At 50.9% G+C, this 17,738-nt stretch overlaps 1 protein-coding gene across 1 annotated transcript in view; it reads right to left on the bottom strand.

The window, feature by feature from the left end:
• The window catches only part of LOC147897862 (uncharacterized), a 66,728-nt gene extending 49,333 nt beyond the window's left edge, over positions 1–17,395 (bottom strand). The window contains exon 1 of the mRNA XM_087380945.1: positions 17,037–17,395. Coding sequence (XP_087237071.1) covers positions 17,037–17,335 — 299 coding nt within the window. The 5' untranslated portion in view covers positions 17,336–17,395. The remainder of the gene's footprint in view (positions 1–17,036) is intronic.
• Between the last annotated feature and the right edge of the window lie 343 nt (positions 17,396–17,738).

The raw sequence follows: 17,738 nt of genomic DNA, 5'->3' as shown, positions 1-17,738 counted from the left end.
AGGGGCCTGTTTCAGCCCATACAAAGCTTTATTTAGCTTGCATACCTAAAGTTCATTTTCTGAAATTTCAAAGCCTGGAGGTTGTTTAACATAAACCTCTTCCAACAAGTCTCCATTTAGGAAGGCTGTTTTAATGTCCAACTGATGAACATTCCACTCAAAATGTGCAGTCATTGCAATAACAGATCGGATGGTGGTCATCCGGGATGTAGGAGCAAAAGTCTCCTCATAATCTATGCCCTTTTTCTGAGCATAGCCTTTGGCAACCAGCCTTGCCTTGTATCTGTCAATGGAGCCATCTGGCTTCCGTTTCACCTTGAAAACCCATTGTGTACCAATGGCATGTTTACCTGGTGGCAAGTCTACGACATCCCAAGTCTGATTTTTCTTAATGGACTACAATTCATCGTGCATGGCATTCATCCAATGCACATTGTCCTTGGCTTCTTCGAATGTTGCAGGCTCCTCATCATCGAGAAGAGTACCTGCATATGCTGATTCCACTGAATTAGCACCTTCCATGTGCCTTACTGCACTGCGAGTCCTGCCAAGTAATGGAGCATCAATTTTACTCTCCCTGAGAGTCTGTAACAGCCAGTTTGGGACTGTTTTTGCTGCATGTATGTCTGCAATTTCTTGCTGAACCACCTATTCCATTGCCTGTGGAGGTGGCAAGACATCCTGTGGCTGAACTGGAGCATTGGAAGGTGGCTGTAAATTTTGATTTGCATCAGAAATATCAGCACGGGAACCCAAGGCAATGGGTAGCAACCCCTCAAAAACATCCTCTAAAGAAGAAGGCATATGCAATTCAACCTGAGTGTGAGCTGAATTTTCTGCAAATATCACATCTCTACTGACAATGATCTTGCGTGTAGCAAGATTGTAGAGACGGTACCCCTTGCTTTCTACACTGTACCCAACAAAAATGCACTTAATTGCCTTATCTGACAACTTATGCCGAAATCAACTGGCACATGAGCATATGCAAGGCATCCAAAGACACGAAAATGATCCACTGAAGGCTTTCTCCCATTCCAGACTTCATAGGGAGTTTTTGTTTTCAAAGCCTTAGTGGGAGACCGATTTAAGATATAGTTTGCACACATTAGACCTTCAAGCCAGAATTTGTGAGGCATGTGTTTGCTTTTCAGCATACATCTGTCCATCTCCATAAGAGTTCTATTTTTCCTCTCAGCTTTGCCATTTTGCTAAGGGGTAAACCTCACTGTGATCTGATGCACAATACCCTTGCCTTTTAGAAAAGCATCAAAATCTGCAGACAAGTATTCCCCACCTCTATCTGTGCGTAATGTCTGTATCTTGAGTCCAGTTTCATTTTCAACCATGGCTGAAAAGTGTTTAAACACCATGAACACTTCTAATCTGCGCTTCAGCCCAAAGACCCAAGTGAAATTGGAGTAATCATCAATAAAAGTAACAAAGTAGAGATGACCACCCAATGATGGAGTCCTCATGGGACCACAGACATCACTGTGTATAAGCTGTAATTTTCGGACAGCTTTAACTGAACCATCCTTTTTGAAGGGGAATCTATGCATCTTGCCTAAAATGCACCCTTCACAGGCATGTGAAGGAGGTATCTCAAGAGGTGGCAATGCATCAACCATAGAGTACTTCTGAAGTGTCATCAAGCTGTTGTAATGCATGTGGCCATATCTGGCATGCCATAACTCTGCATTCTGCATGGCACAAGTAGGAGTAGAAACTGCAAGAGCATGGACTGCTCTTTTCTCAAAAAGATCAAGCTGAAAAAGCCCACACAGCAAAGTACCAGATAATCTCAAGGCATAATCATTTTCTCTATCCCGGACAACACATTTGTCATCCTCAAAGATGACCTCAAATCCAGCCCTGTTAAGAGTGGATACTGAAAGGAGATTCTTGGTGATACCAGGCACATACAAGACATCTGAAAGTCTGAAAACTGAGCCATCAATGGCGGTAAGCTCAACTTCTCCTGTACCACGTATTGAATATGACGAGTTGTTGGCACAAGTGACTTTCTTACCAACGGGAGGTGGATGCAAGGAAGTAAAGAGACACTTCCTAGAAGTGATATGCTTGGATGCACCGCTGTCAAAATACCAAGTATTCAGTGTTTCATTGACACTGAAAGCTGATGCATCCGTGGAAGGATCATAACTGCAAGTCAAAAAGGCATATGTATCATCATTACAAGTGGCTGTACTATCCCGAGCATCTGGAGCAGCCAGCCTAGAATCTGAAATGCAAGATAAAAAGGCATAATCCTGTCCAACAAAGTTGGCTGCAGCATCCCCACTGTCAGATGCATGAGGAGTTGAATCTGAAACAACCATACCGGAGCTGTTTTTCTTCTCTTTTGCAAGCCTTTTCCTGCATTCTGCAATGTGATGACCTGGCTTTTTGCAATAATGACAAAAACCCTTCTTCTTGGGCTTACTTGCATCATTCTTAGCCTTTTGTGAAGGCTGTCCTGACCCACTGGAAGGCTGATTTACTGATGTCTTTGCCTGTCCCTTTGTTTTTGACTTGAACTTTGAGAGCATAGCTTGTTCACCTGCACGTGAAGCCAAGTTTTTCCTGGTCTCCTCTTCCTGAAGTAGAAGTCCTATCAACTCATGAAAAGTGAGAGGATTTGCACCCCCCCTCAATGATAAGTTCAGCGAGGTATGAAAGCTGATAAGTTCAGCGAGGTATGAAAGCTGAGATAAGTCTCGGGAAGAGAATTCAGAGTGGTGGTAATCATCTCTGAATCAGGAATAATCTCATCAATGTTCAATAATTGCTCTCTGAGATCCTGTAGCTTTGTGAGGTGGACTGACATGGAGTCACCCTCTTCCATATGTGTATTACTTAACTCTCTTTTCAAGAAAGATACCCTTGCATCATTCCGGGCTGCATACATGCTTTCTAAGATATCCCACGCTGCCTTCGAGGTCTTACACGACCGGATATGCGGAATGATAAATATTTTCACTGAAAGAGAGATGCATGACAAAGCTAAGGCATCCCGTGAATCCCATCTCTTCTGCTCTGGAGTGGTGGCTACAACAACACCACCAACCTGTCCTGCAACTGCACCCTGTGCACGACCTCTTCCTCCTCCTTGCTGGGGAGGGGTATTAGGTGCCATACCTGCTGGTCGGATCTCATCCCCATTCACATAATCCCACAAATTACGAGAAATCAGAATATTGCATACCATAAAACTCCAAAGGGAGTAGTTGGTACCATCCAACTTGTCTTCCTGAGAAAGACCACCGAACTAGAAATCATTCTGATTTTGCTGGGCCATATCTGAGAAAGAGATTTTAGCAGATACAAAACTGAATTCCCTTACTGGGAATGAAATGCACAACTCCCAAAAAAACACAGCCAAGCACTGGCTGTAAATGCAACTCAGATTTCTGCACTTGCACTGTCAGAAATCTGTCCAAGCATCAAAAACTCTCCAGAATCTGCCAAAAGTGCTGCAAAACACTTCAAGAAAGGCAGTATGAACTGAAATCTCCAAAATTGCTCTCCCAACACAAAAGCCCCAAAATAGGCCTGAAATTGCAACCAGAAAGGGACAAATTGATCAAAAGCCCCAAATGTTGCAAAAATTGCGCTCTGCTTGCAAAAGCCCCAAATTTCGCTGCGAAATTGTAGTGTAATCACAAAATCCCCAAATTTCTGCAAGAAATTGTACTGCAAAACTGAAAGCCCCAAATTTCAAGCTTGAAATTGCAACCAGAAAGGGGCAAAAGCACAAAAAGCCCCAAATTTTGCAATTTCAGCAGAAGCCCCAAATTTTTAGGCTAAACCTCTGAATCTGCCTGCAATGTCTACTTCACAAGCAACTACGAACCCGAAAATACCCAAATGACTGCAAAAGACTGCAAATGTCTGCACAGATACCACCAGATATGCAAATGTTGCATAAGAACTGCAAGAATGCCTACCAAGGAGGCTGGATGGCGAGTATGTACGGATTTGCAGTATGGCAGAATGTACAGATCGAGGTAGCAGGTACGGATCTGCAGGTACGGTTTTTGTCACGGGACTGTACGATTGTGGACTGTACGGTCGTACGGAGACACACGTGCGATACGGACAATGTGTACGCCGTTGCTGTCACAAATGTACGGCGAACGTACAGGCTAGTTGCAGGAGCTGTACGGAATGCAGTACAGGAGTGCTACGAGAATTCTTCGCGGGTAGCTGTACGGCGACGAGCTGTACGGAATAGTACGGAAGGCAACGCAAATATGGACAAGCAGCGCAGGTACGGACGAGCAGCGCATGTACAATGCGGGACTGTACGGAATCAGTCCGTACAGATTGTACGGACGATCTATACGGACAACGATGGCAATGGAGCAGGAGCTTGCGGGCGCTCAACGAGGCTGAGAGCAGGAGCTGAAGGGAGCAGGGAACACGGAGCTCTTAAACCTGCTCTGATACCAAATGTGAGTGTGAGTGGAGAGAGAGCAAGAGAGTGAGCTGAGAGCATGAAAGCTTAGTTGCAATAGAAGAGTGTAAGAGATACAACTGAAGGAGTGAGATAAGGTTTTGTCCTAGTGACAAAACCTTAGTAGTCACTAACCATAGTTAGTGGACTAACTGCGGTTAGGGGGAAAAACCTCTTAAAGAGGGAAAAGTGCCCCTAACTAGCTTATTAAATTACATTGGTCACTGCTGAATTATATCTATAATTCTAACCAACCGACCCAGCAACAATTAAAGAGAATGCTTGCAGTCGCCTTGGGTGTGGGGCTGTGAGATACGAGACAAAACGACAAACTAATAGGCCTAATAGGTTACGTGAAAAAGCCAACCAAACTCACACTAACAATACACCAGCCCTTTGAATAGAGCTAGCTATCAGAATCCTAAGGGTGAAAACAGAAGTAAAATCGGAGTAATACTGATCACCCAAACTGAATTTTTAGTCAAGCAAATAAAGAGTGGTTAAAATAACTTAAGTCTACAGCTAACACATAGCATGCTGGCATGGCAGTGTGACATGGCATGCTGCATGCTGTGGATGCGGCATGCTGGCGTGGCATAATGATGCAACATGTTGATGTGGAAACCATGACATGTGGCATGGGACACATGGCAGCCCATGAGATGGCACATGGTAGCCTGTGGGGACATGTGGAGGGCCATGCATGAACCATGGCACCACTTGTCACTCTGCAGGAACTCCAGCCCCCATGCAGCCCACCAAAATCCAAGGGAGCCAGCCCCCCATGCCAAGATGGCTTGATGGTGCAAAACTCTCCTCCAGCCTCCTGCAGCAGCCCCCTTCCACCCCTGCAGCAGCCTTTGCAATAGTACCTTCTGCGCCTCGTGCAGCAGCCTCTACAACAGTACCTTCTGCTCCTCCTGCAGCAGCGACTGTGTGATTGGTGGATCTGACTCCCACTAGACACCAAGTCTGAGACTGGGTACTAGCAAGCCTTGCTCTAGAAGGGGATCACATTCAGGATGTGACCATACATGGACGTGGGTTTTCTTGATTCAATTGTCCTCACCAAGGACAGCCCAATCACTTGTTCAGAGCTCCCCATCTACCTGGGACCTCACCTAGTTTCATTATAGCTTGGTAACATAGCTTCATAATTAGAGGACGTGGAGACACGGTATCATATCCTGAGGTACCTAAGTCGACTTGCAGTTTGTGGGCTTTTTCATGGACGACAAGAGTATGATTGGTAGTCATGGACCCCCTCTAGCAATCCTTTGGAGACTCTCTCAGGAGGGTTGGTTCGGGTGGAGGTTCCGAGGTAAGCAGGATCATGTCCTCATTGCAGGATCACTCGCTGGTGGGGGAGGAGGCAAGCGGAGCTACCTCCCCCTCTGTGGTTGAGTAGTCGTCGTCTTCTTCTCTTTTCTTTTTTTTCTTTTTTTTTTTTCAAAGAAAGGAACCTTCTATTAATGCTTGAAAGATTTCATACAAGACAACAGCCCCGAAGGTGCTGAGTATGAAAAACCGGAAAAGGCTGAAAGAAAGAAAACCGGCCTGTTCCAGAGAAGCCCAGCTCACTGCCTAGGGGATCTCTGGAACTGGGGCTAACAGCCAAGTGGGGGGACTGTACAGCCAGCAAATCCCTGCGGAGTGAAGATGTAGAAAACACCTGCAGGCCAAGCCTTGCAGAAACGAGCACTCCTCTCGATAGTCGCCCTGGAGCCTGGAGTCCCACGCTCCCAGGTGGACTGTAGAGTGTAAATGATATCCTGCCAGATGGCAACCAAGGTAGCCGAGGGTGGAACCGGGTGCTCTCCCATAACAAGACTGCAGCGCGCCACCCAAATGTTCCAAGACGTGATGCTGGCTACCACCTCCCTAACACTGTCCTCCCTAGGAGGAGGAGCTAGGGTGTCAGGGGGGACTGCCTCGTGGAGTGCAATCCTCTGAATGCTCTGACCCTGTATCCGGTAGGCTGGGGAGATCTCATCAATCTGAAACGTGTGTCCTCCCTCTGTCAACCAAACCACCATCCCCCAAGTGTAGTCTCTGTGGAGACTCTGCATATGTGTCATGATCCTGAGGGCACTCATCCAGATCCTCGTTGCGCTACGACAGCTCCATAGGCAGTGCGGGATAGTCTCTAGGACACCATCTGAGCAGCAATGGCACTACCCCTCCACTCGCATCTGCTCCAACCATGGGCCGATGGGCAAGCCTCCGTGGGCTGCCAGCCAGAGGAAGTATGAAATCTTCCTCGGTCGCAAGCTGGACCACAACCGCGTCCAAAACCTAGAGCGAGCCTCCCAGGGCACTCTCTGGGTCACCCGGTGTCTCTCCCTCGAGGAAGTCCACCTCGATGAGTCCATCTGAAGTCTCCTGCCAATCCGTGTGGTGTTAGAAAAGAAAGGCGCCTCATCTATCGTCTCAGCTAGGCCGCCCCTGGAGAGCCAGAGCCACTCCCCCGAGTCCCACTGGACCTCCCTCAGGGGTCTACCCTCCCGTAGCCAAAGGCACCATCTAGAGGCGTCCTGCTCTGAGATACTGGGAGGATCAATGTGCCACTCCTTCCCCAAGCGTCCTACCACTCTGATCATCTGCCAGTGTATCCCATCAAGACTCCCATCCATCTCAGGGTCACTCCCAGTGAGGGGCTGAAGTAGGCCTCCACGTCCTACACGGAAGAAGCCGGGGTGTGTGCTGCCGCGCTGCATCAAAATCCTCAAGGGAACACCAGTACGGGAAAATTGCCCCAACCATCTGTTGTCTCTCCAAATGTGAAGTCCTTCCCACCAAGACTCGAGAATGGTTAAGTCGATCTCGCCCATCCGTTGCCCTGCCCCTCTCAGATGCGCCAGGGCGTCAAGCCTCGCCTCTGCCTCCATAGGTACTCTGCTCCAGCGACCAAAAGACCCTACTGGACCAGTGTCCCACTGTGCCCAGGCAATGTGAGTCCGCTGCCCAAGCATACGTCCCTCCCGATCTCTGACCTCTGGGTGCCACATAAGGGGCTGGCGCTCAAACTCCTCTCTACATCTGGGCGAAGCACGGATGAGACCCCCTACTAGTCTCTGCCAAACCCTGTGAAGACTCCTCATTAGAGGGGAGCCCTTCCCCGTAAGGGGGGCCTCTGAGAAGATCCATCTATGTGAAGGCTGCCACTGTCCCCCAGTGCGTGGGATGTTCCTCAGAAGCCCTCTCTGTAAGAGGAGCTTCCAAGACTCAGCACCTGGGGTGAGGCGGCATGATCACCGTTTGCCAAGCTACTCAGGCCCTAGTGTTCCTCATGCCGTCTGAACCTACCCAGAGGAAGTTCCGTACCAACCGTCGGAGCTGCCCAATGCATCCTCTGTGAAAGCACCAACCGGAGGCAATATACCAAGCAGTGGCAAGAAGGACCTGGTTTGCCACTAAGGCGCAGAGAGTTTGGCCGAGCTCCAATAGAGAAGCTTGCGCCGAACACTCTTGAGAACCGGGGAATCTGCTGTCAATATCCACCTGGCATCCAAGGTATCTCGCTGTCTGGCCCCACGGTATCCATCTGAAACCAAAGTCACTCCCCCACTCATGGATCTCCTGTGTCTCCTCAAAGCCCGTGAAGAAGCCTATGGATTTCGTCCAGTTGATCCGTGCCCCCGAGGCCTCACAATAGATAGCCAAGGCGCCTCTGACTCTCTCTAGACTCGCTGTGGTGCCCTCAACATACAAGGCTGTGTCATCTGCTAACTCCGAGTCAAGGAGCTCCTCCTCCTATTTGATTGGGAGCCTCAACCCTTTGAGACCCGCCCCCTGTGATCTCAAATAGTAGCCCAAAGCCTCCGCTACAAACAAGAAGAGGAAGGGAGCTAGTGGGCAGCCCTGGCGGGCCAAGCGAGAGAGGGGAAAGGCCTCGCTTGTGTGTCCTCCAATAATCATCTCACTAGAGCTCTCTGCGTATAGCGCTGAAACTCCTCTGGCCCATCTGTCTGAGAAACCCAATCTCCTCATAGTGCCCTCTAGGAAAGACCACTCCACCCTGTTGTAGGCCTTCTCAAAGTCCAAGAGAAGGATGGCCAGCGGCTGTGACTCCTCCCTAGACCAATCCACTGCCTCCCAGAATGTGAAGATATTGTCCAGGATGCTGTGCTCCTAGACAAACCCAGTCTGTGTGTCATGGATGATGTCGGTAAGATGAGGCCGTAACTGCAAACTCAAGACCTTGGCAAGGATCGTGTATGCAGTATCGAGCAGAGTGATCGGTCTCCACTGTCGGATATCTGACCTATCTCCCCCTTTCGGGATCAAACAGATCCACCCCCTGCACAAGGACTGATGCAGAAGGCCTGTGTCGAAAATCTCCTAGCAAGCTAAACGAAAAGGGGTGGAGATAATCTCCCAGAAGTTTTGGAAGAAGGCCGGAGTCAAGCCATCCTCCCCTAGGCACTTCTGGGTCGAGAGAGCCTTGAGGGCTTCCCAGAGCTCCTCATCTGTGAAAGGCTCCTCAAGTCTGCTGCGTAAGTCCCACGAGACTACTGTCAGAACGTGATCCCAAACTAGCTCTCGGGCCACAAGACCAGCTGGGGTCATCCTCTCTGTCTGAAAGAGCTGGCTATAAAATCCGATGGTCATGTCAAGAATCTATTGCGGGTCAGTGTGCATGATGCCCTGCGAGTCCGAGATGCTGTAGCTGTGTGCCGGTCGATCAGGGGCCAGTGGTCTGAAAAAACTGCTTCGTCATCTTGTCCCCTTGCTGTACCCATTGGGCCCGAGAGGAATGGTAGGATAACTCAGCCCGCTGCAGCTCCGTGTCCTGAAGCTCGAGACGAGCGCTCTCCAATCTGTCACTAAGCCACTGAGACACTGGGTCCTGCTCCCTGAGCCTCTTGATGGAGGCGAGGTCTCTCCTCAAAGCCCGCCGCTCGCGCTCCTGAAGGGTCCTCCACCCAAGGGCGTGAGCCTGCAACTCCACACTGCTCCTTTGAATCGCATCGACAACCCACGCAGCCCAACCCTCACTCGGTGCCATCTCTGAGTTCTCCCAGATCTCTGCCATAACCTATTGAATCTCCTCGTCCTGCAAGAGGTCCTCTGGAATGCGGACCCCCTTCTGGGGGAGACCTCAGCGGGGCTGATCCAAGTGAAGTACCACTGGAGAGTGGTTGGACATCGTGGTACCTGCCAGAATCCCGATAGCGCCGCCTCTATGTAATGCCCAGTCCCCAACATAGAAGCGGTCTAATCTCTCGAGCAATCCATCGTGTCTCCTCTGTCCAAAAAAGAAGAGAAGGCTGCCAGGAGTCCTACTGAACTCTGGCTCTCTCCACGGGTCTTTGCCACTGATCATGAAAATGAACTACTCCCAGGTACTACGCTCTACTGCTGGCATCTCAAAGAACGAGGCGCCGCCCTGCTTGTCTTCCCCAAACTCTAGGTTGTTGAAGTCTCCTCCAACAATCCAAGAGTCGACATCCGGAAGACACTCTGACAGCCTCCTCCAAAAGGCCGGGCGGTGCTGTCTACACGCTCGGGCATACACGGTCAGGATTCCAATCCTAGACTCTCTCGTCCGAACTCCCATCCAAACTGCCCGTCCTGGAATGAGCTCGCCCTGATCGTAGACCTCTGAAGCCAAAGTCTGTGAGACTGAGATGCAGACCCCTCCGCTCCGTCCTACTGCGGGAGACCACTCCTCTGGACCTCTCCCTGGAAGAAGGTGATGGAGTCGTCTGATGTCTAGTGCTGAAAACATGTGCTCCTAAATCATTAGGATGTCCACTGCAGAGATCATAAGGATGTCCACTGCCCTCTGCAACTCCTGCCGAAGCATCAGGTACTGCGGCTGGCTACGAACACGGTCATGGAGCCCATGTACGTTCCAACTCACTATGGTCCAGCTCATGAGGACGGGGGAGTCGGGAACAAGGCTCTCCTGTGAGTGGGTGCCTGTCCTAGAAAGACTGTCTTGTGTAATTTTGCCACGGGTTTGAAGGGCGAGTAGTCAGTGTCTGTGCGGCGTCATACTACGGTGGATATCGGATCAATACCGATCTTCCGTGCCCACTTCATCATGAAGGAGGCTTCCACCCCGAACAACTCTGCGCACGTCTGGAGAGACGTCTGGAGAGGCCAGAAGTGTGCCTGCTCCACCTTTGCCTCCATCGGCAATCTGATAACTCCCATCGCCAAACCACACACCGGCTCCTCATGCGTGAAGCTCAGCTAGAAGTTCACCTCCACACCATGGGCGTACCAAAGATCTAGTCCCTATGGTCCCATCCACTCATCCATCATGGGCATAATCTGATTACCCAAAATAGCATCAAACACCTCCATGGACCACTTCTCCAACCCTATGGAGGCAAACGGAAATCTCCAAACGGGGTGTGTCTGAGATCCCACTGCACTGATCAAACCCCCCTTTCAGGGCTGAAGGACCATGAGCATGACCTCCAATGGTAGAGGGTATGAGTCCGGAATCTCTAGATAGTTTCAGGGTCCTAACCTCCAGAAGTCCCACAGTAAGGGACACCCAGGCTGGAGGTTGGGAGCTGCTGGCTGGGAGGACGAGCCTCGTCCCTCAGGATCCCTCTCTCAGCGGACCTACTGCTACGATGAGGAAGCAAAAGGAGACATCGTCATTCCCTTGCCTGATGGCAGGGGTGTCGAAGCGGAAGAAGCTGCTACTGAAGCAGAGAGGGGGGCGGCGGGAGAGGGAGAGACAGGGACGCGAGGGACAAAGGGCGGGGGACGGGTGGTGAGAGTGACCATAGAAGGGGGGGCTGCGGGGGGGGGGGGGAGGGGGCGGTGGGAACCCTAGAGGGAGGGGGAAGTGAAGAGGAGGAGGGGTCTCGGGGGGGGGGGGAGGGGGAGAAGGAGGGAAAAGGGCGACCTCAAGCCCCCCCTGCTAATCAGGCTCGTCGGGGCTCTGAATCGGCTCCTCCACAGCCCTCATCGAGCTAGCGTCTGCGGCTTCTACCATCGCCGCATCTGGAGCTCCTGGGGCTCTCTGTTGCTGCAAGGGTGGGTACAGAGGCTGAACTTCCGAAGCTGTAGGATCGGCTGGATGGGCAGTGGCCCATGCTGGTGGGGGTGGTGGCTCCTGCTATTCCTCTTTCAAGGCCTCTCGATCAACCCTGTCCCTCTCCCTGCGGTTGGCCCTCTGCCTGCAACGTTTGTGGGCCTGCTTGCTTGGTTGCTTTTTCTTTTTAACCTGTGTCCAATTCCCTTCCGAGGGGGTAACCCATGGGGTCTAAGACTCCTGCTGCTCCTGCCTGAGAGGGCGCTGAACTCGGGCCAACTAACTCTACCTACTCTGTGGAGGAGGGGGGGAGGTGCACGAGGGAGGCAACGAGGGCAATCTCTGGCGAGGTAACCCATCTGTCTGCATCATAGACACTGGCCTGGTAACCCGGAGATCTCCCTCTCTGGCGAAGTGTGCCCCCTTCCAGGATCTCGAGAAGGATCAACTTTGGGAGGGACTCCGGGCTCTCCACCACCAGTCTGATCCTGGGGACTCCATCATCTGCTAGAACGGAGGCGGTCGTCTCTGGCGAGGACTCAAGCACTGTGCCAAATGCCCGACCAATGGAAGGGAGGATGGCTCGATACTCCTTCGGGAGCCTTGGGAAGCAAAGTGTAACCGAAAACCGTGGAACAAGGTGTGTCGTATCCATGTCCTCCACTATGAACCCATGATACCAAGGAAATAGGTAGACAAGGTGCGGGCCAAGGAGTATGGGCTCTGCTCCACAAGTGTCGAGGCGGTGTCAAGGGAGCTCAGCTAGATGAGGAAAACGCCTCGTCCATAGATGGTGACCTCCTAGAAGTGGTCGCCCTCTGATGTCAAGCTCGCCTGGATCCACTCTCATACCTGTCTCCATGTAGGCGTGAGGCCCACAATTATGCCCACAAGCACCTTGCCCTGGAGGGACTGAACTGCCTGCTGTACCTGTTGCTTGTCGGCTCGGGAAAGAAGAACCTTAGTCAAGGGTGCTGCCATAGAGCCCCTCTGGCCAGACCAAAGGTCACCACCAAGATTTTCTTCCACCATAACAAACACGACTCCCGCTGCAAGGAGGCAAATGAAAAAAGGAAAAGAAAGAAGGACGGCAAGGCGGAGGAGAGAGAAGGAGAGGGCGGCAGGGAAAGTAGAGGGGATGAAAGAAGGAGGGAGCAAGGGGAGGAGGAGGAAGGAATGAAGAAGAGGAAGGAGGGTGGGACAGGCGGGAGAAGAAGAGAAGAAGAAGGTGGGGGGGAGGCGGAATGGCGAGGGGGACGCACTGGTGGGAGGGCAGAAGGGTGAGAGGAGGTGCGAGGCAGCAAGGAGGGGAATGGGAGGCAAGGAGGCGGAAGGAGGGGTGGAGCGGGGGTGGGGGAGCAGCAAGGGGAGGCGGCGCGGGGCGGAGCGGGAGAAGGCAAGGCGAGGGGCGGAGGTGGAGCGGGGAAGGCAAGGCAGAGCCGAGAGGGAGGAGGGGCACAGGCGTCTTCTTCATCGGCAGTATCCTAGCAAGGCCGCTAGACGAGCCAATAACTCCTCTAGCATGATATCCCCTCTCCCTCTCCTGCTCCCCCAAGTGAGCCGAGGCCCACATCTATTACTTCTTTCATAGCTCCCACTGCTCCTCTAGCTTCTCTACCTCCCCTTCTTCCGACTCCCATTCCTTTTCCAAATCCCCCCCCCCCTTCCTTTTTGGGATCCCATCGAAACCTCCTCTCTACCTCCCTCCCCCCTTCCACCCCTTAGCCTTCACCCCCTCCCCCTCCTCCCTCTAGCCTTGTCCCTCCCCCTATCCCTCCCAATTCCCAATCTTTCCTGCCACCCAGGTTTTTTCCAATGGGTCCTCCTCATCTTCGACCTCAGAGGGAAGGCACAACACTGCTGTGCCCCAAAGCACCCCATCCTCAGCATCCTTGCTGATGTAGAGCCCCATAGCAGCGCACCACTTGTACAAGGATTTTTGGAGGGTGGGACCGTGAAATTACATGGATGTTCCCCCAACTACCCCAGAGTCTGGAGGTTTCAATCGTGTGTCCACCTCAAAAAAAGGAAGGAGGGCTTTGGGCAGCAAAGCTCACCCAGGTTGGGGCTTCATCTTCGTGGCTACAGATGACGAGGTGTGGTCCCCACAAACCTTCAGTGGGATTTTCAAGGACTAGATGCTGTCCTTTATGGGGCATCGGCTAGGAGCAACGGGACGGGCCATGTGGATCATGCATAAGAAAAAGGCAAAATGTGGACTAAACTTTTTCCCAAACATGCCTGGCACAGGCAATTGTTGGTTGCCCTCAAAGTGGTCTCCCCCAAGCCTCCCAAAAAGTGGCCAGTGCCCTCCCCCAAGCCTCTCCACAAAGGCAATTGTTGGCATTTGTAGGCTACTCATTTGGAAGTAGCATACCACGAGTTGTTGACTTGGTCCCTTGGATTTGGCGTGGTAGTAGTGGATGCCCAAGGCATCAAACGGATTGGGATTACTCACCCTCAAAACCACTGAACCACTTAAGGCATTTGTCGCAAGCATATAGCTCTAGGAGGGCTTTTTTCTCCTCCCCTCAACCTCCCCATGAGTTGGACAATAGTGAGCTGGAACATGCACGGTTTTCACAACTGGGTGTGTCAGCAGCCCCAACGATTGCTCTTGAGACAGGAATGGCAGTGTGCACAATATCCAGAAGGATATATTCTCAGCAATGGACATAAGGAGACGCAGTCACCTTCTCCAAGACGTGGTCTTGAGATATGGTCCCTAGCATATAGGACGCACTAGCAAAGTATGCAGCTCTATACAACGAGTGCTTGGGATTCAGAGTTCACAAATGACACGGCCTCGTGTGTGGAGGACACGGCTCATAGCCTAAAGAGAGTGTCGCACCTCCTAGAGGTCTATTGCAGAGCTTTCGGAGCTAAGATCAACTAAAATATATCAGTAGGCTTCCTCACAACATCCTAGGAAGCACTCACTTGATATTGGCTTGATCAACTAAAATATATCAGTAGGCTTCCTCACGACATCCTAGGAAGCACTCACTTGATATTAGCTTCAGATGGATACTGTGGGGCAAGACAGCACACAATCTAGGATGCCAGCTGGGATTGGATGTTTTGACGGATCAGTAGATAGCCCCAAACCTAGAGAGTGTGAGCAAGAAGCTACTGCATTGGAACTCTGCTAGGCTTTCATCATAGGTCAAGCAATTGTAGGGAACCAGGTTCTTTTGGCCAGAGCTTGGTACATTTGTGTTTCCACAAGGACTTTATGAGGCCACTCGAGAGGTTGGTCCAAAACTTCCTTTGGCAGGCTTAAGTGGCACATAGACTTCTTGAGCACGAGTCGTCTAGTAGACGTTGATCCTCCCCCATAGAGCAAAAGATGCAAAGTAGAGCCCACTTGGGCAAGCTCAACGTTAAAGGTCTCACTTTGGGCACAGCCTTGGAAACTCCTACTCCAACACGGACTAATGGCTTGAGTCTCCACCTCCATGGCAGCCTGGGTGTTGAAGGTCAACATCTCCTGATGTCACTCACTCTTAAGAGAGAGGGCCTTGCTTGTGGGTGTGCCCACCTAGTGTGAGGCTAGGTGAGGTTGAGTGAGGGCCTGTGTTGTGGTGTGCCCGCCCCCTGTGAGGATAGAGCCAAATCTGCTCATGTGGAGGAGGCTCGGGACCCAATGGGGCCACTATGGTGGCCACTCTGTAAGGAGGAGACCAGCCCCTATGAGCCCTTTATAGGTTGATGTGGGCCGACCTATTGATCCGCCACCTAGACCTATTGGTGGGGTTCTATGCAGGGGGGGTAGCCCTCCATATGTCTGCGTGGCAGCCCCTATATGGGGACAGGAGGCTGGTCGGCTATAGTCGGCCCTTGAGACAAGGGACCAGCCCCTTATAGAGCTGTTTGCCAACCCTTATAGAGGGCTGAAGCGAACGGCCCCCTAGCAGAAGCAGTCGGCCCTTGTAGGGTAGTGGGTCGGCCCACATATGCCAACCGATGATGAGGGGGTGGGAGCCTATTTATAGGCCACCTCCCTCACTTGTTGTTCATCTCAGTGTGGAGCAGTTTTGGCCTATCTATAGCAGAGATTTTCGCCACCGCTTTGGGGGTTTTTACTGAGATCACTTGCAGTTCTCTCATCTCTCTCTCTCCTTTCCAATTTGGTGCGTGTGAGGTTGGAATATTTCTTCCTTTTTGTCTCCAGTCTTCTGACTTCTCGCCCTTAGAATCATATTTGGACCTACCCTTGACGAGTGCAACCTTGTCCTTTCTTTTGCCAAAAAGGCCTTGTTGATATTGCTCTCATGAGCTTCTCCCTGGATTCTTCTTGTAGCAATATAAGGGCCGAAGATCTACAAACGTAAGTGGCTTGGTCCTCTCTCCAATGGTCACCATTGTGGCGAACCCTTTGAAATTCCTAGGCCATCCTTATTGTGAACATATTATTCTAGAGGGATGGGATCTTTTCGTCTCATACAGGTCCTTCAGAATGATCCATGGCCTGACAACCCTTTGAAACTCAAATAGGATCTTCAACGAATTGCTCGTCTCATGATCTTTGATGAATTGCTCATCTCATACAGGACCTTCAAAATGATCCATGGCTGATGCATCTACATTCTAGATGTGTGAAATGACTGAGTCCACCCTAGTCCCAATGATGGTGGGTAATACTGTGGCATCTTGTGTTCCCACTCTTCGAGTTCATTTGTATCTAGGCTTGAGATCCGTCTCATTGTCTAGTCCCAATGATCGTGGGTAATACTTTGGCATCTTTGTATTCCCACTCTTCGACTTCATCTCACTACCATAGTCACCTTCCCCAAAGCATCCTTAGCATCCTCAACTTGAGGTCCGTTCGCATTGCCACCTTTCAGAGTTTCCTTCCTACGAGGTGGCTCGACAGCTTGACCTTCCATATGGGAGAATTGGTCCCCTCAAGCATTCCCATATCCCTAAAGTTCAGCATTTGGGAGGAAGCCAAATAGGCTCATAAATTTCACAAGACCCATCCTCATACATATGCGGAATTTCGCTCAAGTTTTGATGTCGAAGTGGCTTTAATACCAATTAGAGCACCAAGATCTAACTCTAAAGGCATGACCTGCAAAATCACCAAGTGTTAGCGAGGATAGATTTGGGGAGCTAGCGAGCCCACCATCCAGTCGTAGATCCAATCTAAAGGATCACCCTCCGACTTCGGTGTAGCCAACGTCCATTACAACCCTTGTGTCCCATAGCACAAGAGTCCACCAATCCAGGTGTTAGGCCAGACAATATCCCAAGGAATCCATCTCAAGAGAACAGATCCCTTTAAAAGAGAAGGGATCCCATGTATTTAGACTCACCAAAGGGTGTCCCTAAGCTAAGGGCAGCCGTATTCTGGGTACTAACGTAAACTACTTTGCTTGGACCTAATTGCGATGGCACATAGTCTAGGTTGGGAGGGCCTTACAAAACAAAACACTTATGTATAAATTCTCTTTAAAGATCCAAAACGGCTCAAGGTAATTGGTGGAAGGAAATTGAAAAAAAAACGTTTCTTCTGTGTCAGCGGACGCACAACTTCACAAACTGCAGATTCGGTACAGAAAGAGACAAAAGTACCCCATCAAATTGACACGCAGGTGGGCGCTCAGCTCGACGAAGAGCTCGTACATCTGGCCGAGATCAGCTGCATTGCCGTGAGAATAAAGCATGGTGAGGCGGGCGGAGGCATTTCTGACGTAGAGGGCGACGATGTCGTGGCCGCGTTTAGTGCGGAGCCACATGATGTCGACGTTGTCGCGGGGAGGGACATCGGAGAGGGACAATTTACCGGAGAGGTCCTTGAGGATACGGTAGGAAGGGGGGGAGGGGGGGAAGAAGGCGAATTTGGCAGCGACGGAGGAGGTGAAGGCACCCATGGGAGGGAGGGGGAAATTTGAGGGAGCAAGGCGTGGCTATGGCGGAGAGGGAGGGGCACGGAAGAGGAAGAAGAAGAAGAAGAAGAAGAAGAGGCGAAGAATTTTTGAGTTGCCAAATTTGGCGTTTTCCCCAAAAGAGGCAATTAGCCGCCAGATTTGACGACATTCGCTGACTCGTCGTACTATCCTCACGCCGTATCACTCTCTCAGGTGTCCTCGCTGGCTTACACCCAAAGTACGGGTAAAACAAGGACGAATTTTATTCATCGGTCTTGCCCTCTCTCTTTGATCAATTAAGGAATTTCTTCAAATATAGTGTACAAAATTGAGTGATCTGTCCAGTACGCAAAGTTTGTCTCGTATGTATGTTGATTGCTTTCAGTATTTATATTGTTGTTGGTGT

Source organism: Dipteris shenzhenensis, chromosome 10 (assembly GCF_047967505.1).
Source record: "Dipteris shenzhenensis isolate YYH24624 ecotype China chromosome 10, Dip_SZ_1.0, whole genome shotgun sequence".
Lineage (NCBI taxonomy): Eukaryota > Viridiplantae > Streptophyta > Polypodiopsida > Gleicheniales > Dipteridaceae > Dipteris > Dipteris shenzhenensis.
Note: the sequence above shows the minus strand (reverse complement) of the source record. Positions and strands in the feature narration are given on the sequence as shown.